Source organism: Ammospiza caudacuta, chromosome 1 (assembly GCF_027887145.1).
Source record: "Ammospiza caudacuta isolate bAmmCau1 chromosome 1, bAmmCau1.pri, whole genome shotgun sequence".
Lineage (NCBI taxonomy): Eukaryota > Metazoa > Chordata > Aves > Passeriformes > Passerellidae > Ammospiza > Ammospiza caudacuta.
This window is the reverse complement of record NC_080593.1, coordinates 29,757,384-29,771,187: the sequence shown is the minus strand read 5'-3', so window position 1 is coordinate 29,771,187 and position 13,804 is coordinate 29,757,384. Positions and strand designations below refer to the sequence as shown.

The 13,804-nt window shown below is 42.3% G+C and overlaps 1 protein-coding gene across 1 annotated transcript in view; it reads left to right on the top strand.

Moving 5' to 3' along the window:
• Positions 1 to 9,191: 9,191 nt before the first annotated feature.
• MEOX2 (mesenchyme homeobox 2) overlaps positions 9,192 to 13,804 on the top strand; it is a 52,107-nt gene continuing 47,494 nt past the window's right edge. Inside the window, exon 1 of the mRNA XM_058803299.1 lies at positions 9,192 to 10,025. Coding sequence (XP_058659282.1) covers positions 9,515 to 10,025 — 511 coding nt within the window. The 5' untranslated portion in view covers positions 9,192 to 9,514. The remainder of the gene's footprint in view (positions 10,026 to 13,804) is intronic.

The window sequence follows — 13,804 nt, the reverse complement described above, 5'->3', positions numbered from 1 at the left end:
TCAGTTCCTCTGAAGATGCTGCAAAGCTGGTCTACTAACCCTGGTTAACTAGTTACATAAGGAACCTGGGAGTCATAAGCACTGCTCAATTTGCTGAAATGAGAGGCTTTCTTCTTTTCATTGCCTCTAGCTTGAGGATCAAATTTTCCATACAAATTGGCATGGTGTGGTAGATTTTCCCTCTGCTATTCCATATCCTTGATATTCTCTGCGTAGGGAGCTGCCACTAATGCCAAAGGGATGCTTGGCTCGTTGTGCTCTCCCGATAGCTACTTCAGAAATGCTGTCAGATGAAATAGCGAGGGACAGCAGCGTTTCAGTCGTGATCCATCAGGCGGATCTGAGGGGAGCCGTTTGCCCTGAGAGAGGATAGACTTTCGAGACATATGGTGCTATAATGGGGGGGTGGGGATTTTTCAATTCCAATCCACCCATTCCGGATGAGAGAGACTGAGCTAATACCCTCGTGTACGGTGCACTGCATCTAGCTACGGAAGTAGCGTTAGGGTGGAATTTATGGACTCTCTAAATTGTTTGCCAGGAAATGTTTACTAGCTATGCACAATAAACGACTGTGAAAGCGTATTCCTGTGTTTAATACGATATGGGGGTTTTTCCCTTATATTTGGGTCATACTATTATGATACCAATAAAGGAAACTTAAAAAAAAAAAAGAGAGAAAAGAAAACAAATGAGCAATGTATGTTGATATTTATGGAACTTCATTTTGGAAAGTCTGATTGACTACAAATTGTACAGTATAAACTTATTGCCAGGACCTCTGGATACACACCATGCCTTCCATATTAGAAGTTATATATATTTTTATTTTTAGATCCAAATATGCTTAGACTTATTTTTAGATCCAAATATGCTCATCATCAAGTCAAGGTATGTTTTTAAAAAGGGCTAATTACCACAGCTGCAGGGGGGTCATACATAATGAAATTAGTGTACATGTATAAGAGAAGTTTATCTACCAACTTACCAAAATGGATACGTAGCTTCACAATTTAGAAATTAAACAGGCAGTTTTGGATCACAGGAATCTTGGAATTTTGCTCTGGAATGTGACTGTATTCCATGTAGCTCACTGTTGTAGCAGGGACTACTGTACAGTTTTATAGGGTGTGTTAGATTAGATACATTCCCAAACATTTTTTGTCTGCTAGGAAGCAAAGTCAGAACTTTCTCTGGTAATCTGTGCAGAGTTTTTTCTGCTCCTTCATTTGATTTTATGTGAAGTTTTTATTTTAATATAATGCATCTAAGAATTCTCCCTGTTATTAAAGGACAATGGGCACTAACCTGATTTGTTCTAATCGTACAGTAAGGGTTTGAGCCTGGAGGTAAGCTTGCACTTTTGCACAGCTGAACACCCTCTTTCAGCATTCACATATGTGTATTTATACATTCAGCATGCTGTTCATCATGCTTTGTAACAACAGTATGCAGTTTCTTCTTGTATTTTCTGCAAATAAGAGTAACTACAATAGACAGACATACCTTCTCCCTTGCTTACTATGAATATATCAGAGGAGCTGATAAAAAATCCAAGGGAAGAACACTTACAATTAGACATCTCAACTTCTGTAGCAGATCATTTAACAGTTTCAGTGCAATAAAATTTGAAAATCAGTTCGTGAAATGATTTCTCCACCAGGCTTGTTTCAAAATAAAATTTTCAGTAGTGTTGATTGTTTAAATGTTTTTTTTTTTTTTTTTTTGTAATTACAAAGAATAGTATCTAAGTATCTAAGTTTCCCTCCACTTTTAAAAATTGCTATTACAGTCTAACAAAGAAATTGATCCTGTGAGGTTGCTGGGGAGAAGAAAAGACTCAGCACTTCCTCAAAGTCAAGTATGAAGAAGACAGTTCTTTTTGTAAAGCAGTTTAAGGGTGAGTCATTTATTTAAAATGTTTTCAGAGTCTCTACCAAGCTGATCACAATAGTAAAAGTATATGAAGGATACATTATCTCTAATATTACTAAGGGTAAAAATGCAGTAATAATAAAGAGGCACTTCAAGCCATCTTAGTAACAGCAAAACTTGCTTCTACAAATGGGAACGTGTACATTTGGATGCACTAAGAACACATGATTCATAGTGTGGGATATTAGTTTTGATTCAAACTTCATTGTTTCAAGCAAAAGAGGTTTATGTAAGAGGTTTTTTCTTTTATATAATAAATATCTCAGGTTAAAGCTATTGCCTACAATTAGCAAGACAAAAAAGGCAAAATGCTTCAAAAGGCACTTTACCTGGACAGTGTCTGTTTTATTAGTTTTAATCGGAGTTGCATTGGGTACCGAGAGGGAAAAGGCATGACTTTTAGAGTAACACAGCCAAGAAGCTGACATGTCTCGTGCCTTTCTCTTCCATTAGAGACATGCTATGCCTCCAGATGCTGCAGTCAGGATTTAGGGGCATATACCGCTCTTGCACAAGTAAGAGTTGCATATGTTATGAGTTAATTTCGTTTTGTTGTGTTCTTTTGCACATGGCTTTTTTTGAAACAGTGAAACGGAAAATATTTTTAGTTTACCATCTTGTATTGAAATATACTTGGGTTATTAAATACAATCTAAATCCCTAAGTGATACGTTCTACAGCTCAAATGTACAAATGCTTAAAGTTCATGGACAAATTACCTATGAGGGAATTGCACAAATCCAGACTGTCCCCACGTGCTGTACATTGCATGTGTCTCAGTCAGCTGAAAAGTGTGCCAAATAATACACCTCTTTTTACAGCTGACCTTCACTGAGCCCACAGTGCTAGACATTTTTCATTAGAAAAAATAGGATACAAATAAATGGACTTCACGCTTTTATTATGGGCATCTAATTTAAATAAAATACATGAAAATCCATCAAAGAAGAAAGGAAGGTGGCTACTTAAAGTGATTCGGTGCACCAGAGTACAATATGTAAACTTAGTTGGTGTGAAAGTGCCTGAGTCTCTTTCTGGAATACTTTATTGAACCCAACCTAAGATCTATCACATTGTATCAAAGGACATGCAAGCGGGATGCTTAATAAAGCATGACAAGCACAAATATCTTGGAAGGGTTTATTTCAACAAGTAGTATCATATATTCACAGCTCATCAGTAGAGCTGCATTCTGTTTTGGGGAAATAAAATTAAAAATTAGTTCATGCAAACACGGCCTTGGAAGGTGTAATTCTCAAGGTATGAAACTTGGACGCTTCTTCATGACATTTAAGAACTTACCAATGTTTTCTTAGTGTCACTGATGCCTTACAATAGTTTCCTGAATCTTTGAGACTTTATCTGCAAGTTAAGCACTTCTTGGCATATGTTTTTTAGAGAAGTCTAGCTTTGTATTTTTTTAAATTCTTTTCATTATTTCACAAGACCAAATATCTGCATCTTAGAAATGCCCTGAGTTTAGTCTAAAATAATAATTCCAAACAAATTTTATTTTGTAATTAATTTCTCCTATCAAGTGTCTGTTGTTAGCATTATCTGATGGCAGATTTTGGGGTGCATGATGCTGCTATACATGAGCAATTTTTAGGTCTTTGTTTCCTACACCTATTATTAATTTATGTTGCAATCCTGAAAATGTTTCCTGTCAAGCAAATCACCATGAAGACAAATAGGACTCTTCAAAAACACAGGATTACTCCATGTGAAACGGGCAGAATGAATAGACCCCGAGCTCTGCGGGGCAGTGAATATCTTTCTGTTCCGAACACTAGCTAGTTAGGGGTTTCTGCTCCAAGTCTAGAGCTCATCACACTATAAATCATAGCAAACACACCTGCAAAGTAAATAACATAATCCCAGCAGCTATTAAAACCTAGAGATTTTGTAATTATTTATTCTTGCTGCATAGATACACGCCCATGTGTCTTTTTCTCCCTCCAGAGCAAGGAAAATCAGGAACTACTACAAAGACACACTGTAGTATTATTATACTCTTAATGGGTAAAAGAGATGACAAAAATTAGTGACTTATCACTCTCCCAGCGATGGAGGCAGAATTATGAAATGTGCCCCCTGCTGCTGGTCCTGCAAGGGCTTGGAAATGTCAGCCAGGAGACAATAAATATTTCAGATATGGGGTATGATTTTGTCTCTATTTCAGTCTTTATTTACCCAGTTAATGGATGTAAGTCATAGCTTAAATCTTCTGATGCACAAAGTTTTCAATCATCCGTATTTTTATTCTGAGTGACTCAGACTTGAAGTATAATCAGCACGATATTAATTTTGCAGCACAGTTAGAAGCAAGCACTGTTAAAAATACAGAATGATAAAAATGCCCTTCACCTTTTTTCCGTGCACAACAGTGTCTGTATTTTCAATGGGAGCTCCAGTGAAATGTCTTTTAAATACATATACAGTTCAAAATCCACAATGTGAATTGTATCAAACAATAAAATTATTAAAGTGTAAAATACATGCTTTTTTTCCCCCTCTGTGATTAGTATTTTTATGAGGAAAATGGACTATGTGTAGCGTGTAATTGTCAAGATGGAAAACATATTTTTCAGGCATTATTGACTTGCCTGCATATGCATATTGAGTACATTTCTAAATATAAATGAAATGTATGTATTATTAAAGTGCCCTACAAAGCTAGTCATAGCTGTTTTCTAGTCCAAGTATTCTTAAGTGGAGATAATACTAGAAAGAATAAAAAAATATTAAATTGCAAAGCAACTTGCAGAGTGGGAAACAAATAGTATTGTGCAAGAGGGTTCACTTTTCAAATAAATTACTTATTTTAAACAAACACACCCCAAAGTTTTGAATATGACTGCTGGGATTTTTGGGTATCTAATGTGAAATGCAAGTTTCCCATAGCGTACGAAATGCAGAGTTTCCCAAATTCTAAAAGCATTCCTGAAACATCATAGTTCAGGTGTGAAGCCTCAAGTGCATTCAGAATTTTAATATTTCATCAGTTTATTTAAATTAAGTAGGAAGCATAAGATATTTTACTGGTTACAGTGGGCTGGCAGTTCGAATAACTTTTATTGATGTAATGCAAACTTGTAAATCATTTTCAGTGAGGGCCTCATGGCTCAGCACAACTTTTCTGTAGTATACTAAATTGCTGGCATAACTTTAAAATTTGTAATGCTTGGAGATCATGAAAATAAGAACAGAAGCCATATGTATGTGGGAGAAGTAGCTGAAAATATGAATTCAGGCTTCAAAGTTTTTACAGATCTCTAGTTGTCTTTAAAGCAAAAATTGTGTCTGATAAGTGTTAAACCATGGCACATGTAAGTGCTATAGAGAGTGAAATGGAAGTACACCACAGAAATGCAGTATTAAAATTATGAGGTACCCATTGTGGTAGTGCAATTTCTCCGAAAAAAAATGGTTTTATGACAAAGTATTGTAAAGATACTGGTACACCATAGGTTTAGAATAATAAATGTGATTATTGTCAATTTTAACTAATCAGAGATTCAGTATTTTTGACTAGTCAGTGAACAATTATTCATTTTCTTTGCTAGGATTTTCAGTTAAGGCATTCAAGCATCTCTGAAATGATGCATAATCCCCAGACTTTATTACTGCTTATATCTGTGGGTTTATGTTGCAGCACAGGTACCAAGAGAAACGAATTATATTGCTTCAGAGGGAGTTAAACTGGAAAAATTTGGGAAAAAAGAAAAGGCTGAAAATAAATATACATCTGTTGTGAATCTGGATTGACTCTAAGGTTAAATGATGCCTGCATTGACCAAATTGCCATGGAAAAATAGGAACTGATCATAATTACAGTAGAATAAAACTTTGTCCTCTTGTTTGGTAGGCTCTTGGGTACAATAAAAACTTTGGCAAAAAGAAACTGAATTCATATTTGTAAGCTTTCCCTTTGACAGTAAGGAAAATATTCTTAAATGGTGTAAATTGCCATCCTTTTGCTGACTTCAGCAAAGTTATGACAATTTATATCACTCAAATGGTGGTCCCCAAGTATGACTTATCTATCTGATTTTTCTGTAATACGCATATTGCAAATATGCAAACCACACACTAGAAAGAACTGACAAGAATCCTACTTACATTCTGATAAATATTCGAGAAGGTGGTTCTTTCAGTCTCCAACGTAAAAAATCAGAAAGACTACAAAAGTCCTGAAGAGGAGGAATTGTACACTGGTTCATCCAGGTCAATTTTACACGATCTCCTTCCCCATAAATGGTAAGCTAAAAACCCAAAAATGACCCACCAGCAAAACCAAGAAACACAAAGTGAATGCAAATAGTAGCCCATACATGAAAATATAAAGGATGTTCCAAACTGTGTTGGCTCCAGATGTTTTTATGAGTTAAACAGTTTACTGTTTTCACATATTTAAAACATTCTATTTTTTTCACTTGATGTTTATAAGCTTTGGGCAAACTTGCTGGCATTGATTTAAGTTATGCTTTTGTACCACATGTAGGTTAAACACACTTTCTGAAAAGGTACAATGCGAACAAGAATTCAGTCATTAACATTGAGAGGCAGCAACTGCTTACAATTTTTTCCAGTAATTATTCTGCTGTTACTGAGAAGCTTTGCACTGAAGCTTTAACTAAAAAGTTATAATTTTTTTACAAAGGATGCTATCGTATAGCCATAGGTATTTGGTAACTGCACAAAAACTTTCTGAACTATTTCAGAAAGTGTTTGAAGTTGTTTGTTTGCCTTAACATTAGTTGCCTATATTTGCATTCTCCTTACATAGTTTAAAAGGAAAGCATAAAGCTCTGCAGTGAACTGCATTTCCAGTTCATGCGTGCTGAAAAGTGATTTTTAAAGAAGTAATAAGAACACTTGGTGTAGGACTTGTGAACTTATTTGGGAACTCGGAAGCCCAGGGAAGCACATTCCTGAATAGTCAGATTTGGGTATGAAACTATTGAAAACACAGAGCTGTGCCATTATAGCTTTGCTATTGCATTCTTCTTCTTCTTCTCTTTAGGAACCTCTCCTACCTCTCCCTAAAATGTCCTGTTTGGCTTGTCTCTTATTTCTCTTGGAAACCTTATCTTTTCTTTCTCTGTCTTCCTTGCACCCTCTCACTTTCTTCATTGTGCTTCACTTATTTAACTTTTTTTTTCTTGTTATGTGCGAGAAATCCTGCATGGCCATCCCCTAGAATTAAGAAAAGGCATTTTTACACCGCCTTTGGCTTCGGGACTTCCCCGACTTCTTCCCAGCTGTGGCGGTGTGAGGGCTGCAGCCACGGCGGCCCTGGAAGGAGGGATGATGCTGCCATTCCTGCCCCTCCGGCCCCGGCCCCCCCGACGGCGGCAGACCCCGCTGCCGGGGCGGGCAGCAGCAGGTTGGAGAGCGGCGGAGGGCAGCGCAGCGGTGCGGTGAGATGCGGAGCGGTGAGATGCGGAGAGGAGCGGAGCGCAGCGCAGGGGCCGCTCCCCCGCCGCTCCCCTCCCGCACCTGGGGCCGCCGGCGCCGCCCGCCCGCCCCCGCTGCCCTCGGGCCGCCGCTCCGCGCCTGCCGCTGTCCCGCGCTCATTGCCCCGTGGCAGCGCCTGTCCGTGCGGGACAGCAGCACCCCTGCGCTGGCAGCCCGGCGTGCTCCCGAACTCCAGAGGGGTTCAGCCATCGAGATTTCTTTGTATCCCTCTCTTCTAATATTAGAACACATATTGAAACGATAAACACAATGAAAAGCACAAAATATTTCATCAGTGTTGTAACTGTATATTTCCTTTATTCTGAAGAAATATCAAGTTTTGAACGGTGCACAGAGGCAGCAACTTCTGCTTTGGACGCCGCTCTCTTTGTAAAGACCGCGTTGCTACAGTTAAATCTAAAGGCAGTTGTTAAAAAGAGTTAGATGTCAGAAAAGGGGGGAAATCTTACCGTCGAAAGACTGCTGCAGGTTCCAGCTCAGTCTGAAACTGCAGTGAAAAGCGGAGCAGCTGCTGAACAAAAGTTTTAGATTTTTTTTAAAGAAAGTCTGCAAAACTAATTTCCCACAAAATAGGACTCAATTTCCGTTTAAGAAACTAGCTCTTGCAAAAGTCATACAATTGCTGATTTTTTCCACTAGCAATTGAAATTCATTTTATCTTTAGCACATGGACCCAAGAATTTAGACTTGAGAGAAATGGTTTTCCTTTTCTTTTTTTTTCTTTTTTTTTCTTTTTTTTTTAGTTTTGTTTTGGGGGGGAGGAGGAGCAAGGTACATGGAGCAGGAAGAGCTGAAGAATAAAACCTCTGCGCAGTGGGCACCTCTTTGGTCATTGATCGCTAAATGCATTATCCTGATTTAAACCAGTTAAGATCCGCCTTGGTGGCTACTGTAATTCCACTACATGGATGTCAAAAATCATTTTTAAAAATAAAAACAACAGAAAAAAAAGACAGGCCCAGACTTTCCAGGTTGTGCCCCAATCCACTAAAGACATTTGCAACGAAGCAAATGAAGATAAAGCAAATAAACATTATGCGACTTGTTGTTTTGAAGGGGCAGAGAGCAAGAGGGGAAACTTTTCTCTGTACAGCCAGCGTTGCTGGCACGGTGGGGGCCGGTGGGTTCATTGCAGAAGCGGCCGCCGATGCTGGGGCACAGCGTGAGGGCAGCCGGGGCAGCGCCGCGGCCCACGGCGAGTGCCGGGGCGGTGGGCGCGGACGGAGCGGGTGCAGGACCCGCACCGGGACCCTCGGAGGGGGCAGCGCGGCCCCGGCCCCGGCCCGTGCGGCCCCGCACGCCGCCGCCCTCGCACCTGGGCCCGCAGGTGAGGCTCTGGCGAGAGCGCTTCAGCCCCCGGGGAGCCGGGGCGGCGGTGCCCCCCGCGCCCCCCGCCCCAGAGTCACCCCCGCACGTCGCCTCACGACTTTACCGCGCTGCCCCGCCCGCTGCCCCCGAGGGGCGGCAGGACCCCGAGCGGTCGCTCAGCCCCGACGGGGCGGGGATGGCCCTGCGGGGCCGCCCGGGGCGGGGGGCTCGGGGCAGCCGGCGGGGGGCGCGGCCCCGGGCCCGGGAGGAGCCGCTGCGCCCCCGCGGAGCCGCCCCCCATCCCCCCCTCGCTCCGCGGGCCGCGGGCGCCCGGGGCGCGGGTGCGCGGCGCTGCCGCCCGCTGACGGAGCCGCTCGGCGCGGGGACGGCGCTGGCGTTTTGGAGGGAGTTTGCATGTGGTCAGTGCTGTGCTGCTGAGCCAGCCCCCAGCTCACATTACACACTACTGTATTTATAACCTCTCGAAGCTGTTTCCCCCTTCAAGCAGTTCTCTGGGACCACCTTCTATTGGCTTCAACCTCTCCCACTTCTTGACATCTGAGCAGCTCTGAGAACGGCTTATCTAGGTCCGAGTGTTTATGCAGCGGAGACTGGCCACTAGGGCTAAAGACCTGGATTATCTGAGCTCAGCTGCCTGCTGCAGAGTCTGTCGGTGCCGTTTTGGAAAAAAAAATCCCAGCCCCGATCTGTTTACAGTGAAAGTTGACAAACGGTGGTGAAGTTGGATCTTTCCTAAACTCTCCTGCCTGGAACCTGAGACTTGCATGCCATGGATCACACACTCTTTGGCTGCCTGCGCAGCCCCCATGCCACTGCGCAGAGCTTGCACCCTTTCTCCCAGTCTTCTCTTGCCCTGCATGGAAGATCTGACCACATGTCCTACCCTGATCTGTCTTCTTCTTCTTCCTCTTGCATAATAGCGGGATACCCCAATGAGGAGGGCATGTTTGCCAGCCAGCATCATAGGGGGCACCATCACCATCACCACCACCACCATCACCACCACCAGCAACAGCAGCACCAAGCTTTGCAGACGAACTGGCACATTCCTCAGATGTCGTCTCCTCCCGCCGCGGCCAGGCACAGCCTCTGCCTTCAGCCTGACTCAGGAGGACCCCCGGAGCTGGGCAGCAGCCCCCCTGTCCTGTGCTCGAACTCTTCCAGCCTGGGCACCAACACCCCCACGGGGGCAGCGTGCGCGCCAGGGGACTATGGCAGGCAGGCTCTGTCCCCGGTGGAAACAGAGAAGAGGTCCGGCAAAAGGAAAAGCGACAGCTCAGGTAAAGGTTCGCGCGTTCCCCAGCGGGGCGGGATCCCCGGGCGGCGGGGCTCGGGGAAGCGGCTCGGTCGGACCTGCTGCCGCTCGGCTGGGCTGGTTTAGCTCGGCTCCTTTGGCCCGGCTCGGCTCGGCCCGGCTCGGCTCGGCTCGGCTCGGCTGGCCCGGCCACGGCCGCAGCTGCGCTCTCGGCGCCGGCTGACACCGGGCTGCCGGGCAGTTCCTTCCCACCAACGCGCTCTCGGGATCTCCATCACTAACGCAAGCTTCATTAAGGCTACGGGGGGAGAAATAGAAGGAAAAAATTCAGCACGTGATAGAGTATGAAATCAAGGTGGCGGTGGGGGAGAGTTTCCTACAGCCAAGGAGAGAAACGTTTGTAGTTTTGGTGCGGTTTTCAGCATCTGGTCCCGCGGCCCCCTCCCCCTGCCCGATACGACACCTCTGCTTCAAAATTCAGAATCCAGCGCGCTCCTTCCCCTCCGCCCCTTCGCCGTGGAGCTGACTGCGGCTCCGAGGCGATTGCACAACGCTTGGAAGCTCTGCCTTGGAAGCGGGGATTCGGGAGAGGAGCTGATGCCTTGCTACCCTGTAGGATCTGAGTGAGCCTGCATCAAATCCTCAGCGTGAAGGGGCAAAATTTGTGAAGCAAACGGGTGAATGGGAGTTTCAGAAAGCTGCTTCATTTCAGTTTTCTGGTGGCGGGGAAAGAGGAAAGGAAGGAGCTGTATGCCTTTTAAAATCACAGTAATTCTTACTTAAAGGCAAGCATAAAAACATGTACACCCGCAGTCATTCCAGAGCAATGATTTGGCATCAATGAATGGGCAAAAAACCTTGACATTATCTCTGCTTTCTAAAATAGCAAAGCCTGTCAAAGTCCTGATCTGACAAAAGCCACTCGGCGAAGGCAACACAAGTGATGGGACTTCCGTTAAGGCACACATGAGCCGGGGGGGTCACCAAAAATATAGAGACACAGGCAGGAGGCACTTGAAAGAGAGGGGGCTCAACAGATTGAAAACTCGAGAGCTGGCGTAGCAAATTATTTGTTATCACAGAAGAGAAAGTGAAAGGCTTTTCCAGATACGTATGAAGTTCGCAACTGAAACCATAACATCTTTCACTCAAAATGCTGTAAGCTTGGTAGAGAGCAAGCAACGCAAAGGATTTTAAAAAAATGATCCTCAAGAATACCATCACTTCCTTCATTGTCCATTTTATTAGCAAATATTTACAGTTACAGTAACTCAGAACGTATTTATCTGAATTGCGTCTTACAGAGCTGATATAGTTGCTGAAAAGTCTTCTTGCGTTTAAAGCTGTATTTAGTTCAATCACTGCCGGTAAAATCTTTTGTTTTGTCTTCTTTACTTTCAATGAGAAAAAGAATTATCTGATTTTTTGAGGTGTATGGACAGTCCCTGTTACAACTGGGAAAATAACAGGATGCCTGATGGTGTAAGGATTTATTGTATTTGTCGGTCTATTTAAAGCTAAAGGAAAAAAGGAAATTGGTCCCTTTCACTGTCAGGGAAGTATCTGAATCACTTTCTGTTTATTTCATTCTACAATGCAAACCTAAAAGACACCAGTGAGGAATGTCCTAAACCTTACCCTGAAGTGACTGGACTCTTCCACTGGATTAGTGGACAAGAGTTTGAGCCTTTAGCCACGGTCATGTTTATCTTGCAATGCACTTCGATCCTCACTTTCTAAGACTTTCTGAAGATCAAGGCAGGTAACTATTTCCTCTTCCCTTCCGCTAAGAAAAAAAATACAACCGTTCACACAATTGTGAATCTCTCAAACTGAAAATAGATGTCTTTTGATAACAACTGCATAGCTGCTGTATGTTTGGTTTTTCTTCGGGAAAAGCCTACATTTTGGACTGAATATTTAACCCCACCCCTTTATTAGTCCTGAACTCTGGTGCTAGATATTTAATGCTATTCTCATATATGGCAGCAAGAATTATTTTAATTTGCTGTGTTTCTATATTTGTCAACCATAATTGCCCCTCATCTGATTAAACATCATCGCCTTTATTTCTCATTAATCTTTTTTTTTAAACAAATGACTGTGCTTGAAAGAATTTCTTCCATGCCTTCATCAGACTTGGAACTACTTCAATAGACATTTGTAAAAGATCCTAATAGTAAATAACTAAGAGGTGAAGAGAGAGGGAGACTGCTTTAAGTTTCAGTGCCAGCATTCTGAGACAACTATTAATGCTCTTGCTTATTTACACATATATTTCCTCTTCTTAAGCATATCACTTAAAACCACAGAATGCTCAGCGTTTTCTTGAGCACTGAATCTGTTCCACATTTCAGAGCTGAATTAACCTTAGGCTACCCATTTCTTCCACTACTTAGCTTTTGTTTCTGTGTGTTTAAGATCACAAAGCTGAGTTTGTAGATAGTTTAAAGAATGTAAAACATGATCATTCCTTGTATCATTTACCTTCCAAACAAGTAACTGTTTCTTAGCCATATAGCTGCTCTGAAAATTTACCAGAAGGGACACCCCATTTTACTTATTTGTATGATGATGGGAGTGCAATGTTTTAAAATTATAAACAAAAATCCAGAGGGCAAACAGAATTTGGTATAATGGACTGTGTGTTTTTTGCCCAAAATTCACATATTGCAAGGGAAGGGGAAGACATAGAAACATTCTTCTCTAATCTGTTTCAGTTTCATTTGGGATTGAGCAAAGTGAAATGTGCTCTCACGATAGTTATATTAACTGATTTACAGTTTTCTTTAGCCCTAACCCAGATTTTAAGCATTTTGGGAAGTTCCCTTTGAAGATATTGAAAAGACTGCTACAGAACAGGGTGAAATTTTCAGCTGTTCTCATTGCAAAGGACTGGGAAATACTGCTTTTGTAGTCATCAACCCCTGCTTGCTGCAGCTGTCAGTGTCTCCAGGTTTTGTAGCTGCTCTCTCATAATCTGCAGAATATTCCTTCCAACCTGCCCAGGCCCAGGAGTGGGTCGGTAAAGCTGCCTGTGGGTTGAGGAGTGGTGCTTACAAATCTTTCCATGTTAACGTTTTGCAGTGAATAATGGCATCTGCATCCTCACCTTTGTAACTCAGCTCTTCGGATGTCAAGGCTGTACGAGTAGAGAGACAATACTAAGTCTGAGGGTTGGTTGCAAATGAAATAGCTTATTTTAAAGCGCCCTAATGGTCAGAATTATCTGTGTGCTAATGAGGTGCGGATGAAAACCATGCTGAGTGTATAGAAAACATGTTCTTGGAGTGCTTTGTTGCTTTGTGGTATGAGTTGTTCTGTATGGAATATTTTGGATTTTTCTAATGCCTCCCCTTCTTTTTACTTGCCTGTGAATTTCAGGGCCATTTTATTTCTGTTTATTATAAAGTAGGTTTTGATTCTCAGATGATGCAAAACACATAAGATGCAAAGTTACTTCTGTGATTTCCTAAGTTACGTTACTTAGGTCCAAGTTTTCTTAAGACTTCAGTCGGGAAAAAAAGCATGTTAATGCCTATATGGGAAGTGCTATCTAGATTTACTGAGAAATATGAAAAAAGAGTGAATCTGGTAGCCTTAAGGAAGTCTAAAATGCTATGGTGAAAAAAACATCTGTACTATGCTGAAAAGACCAGGGGGAGGCTGAGTACAGTTGAAGGAGTTCTTCTAAGCAATACAGCTATTCAAACATTAAATTGCAAGAGATAAATATATAAGGAAATTGCATTCCTGTTAAAGTCTAATGTAATTAAATGCCCTCAGGCATGAAAAGCCTTTTTT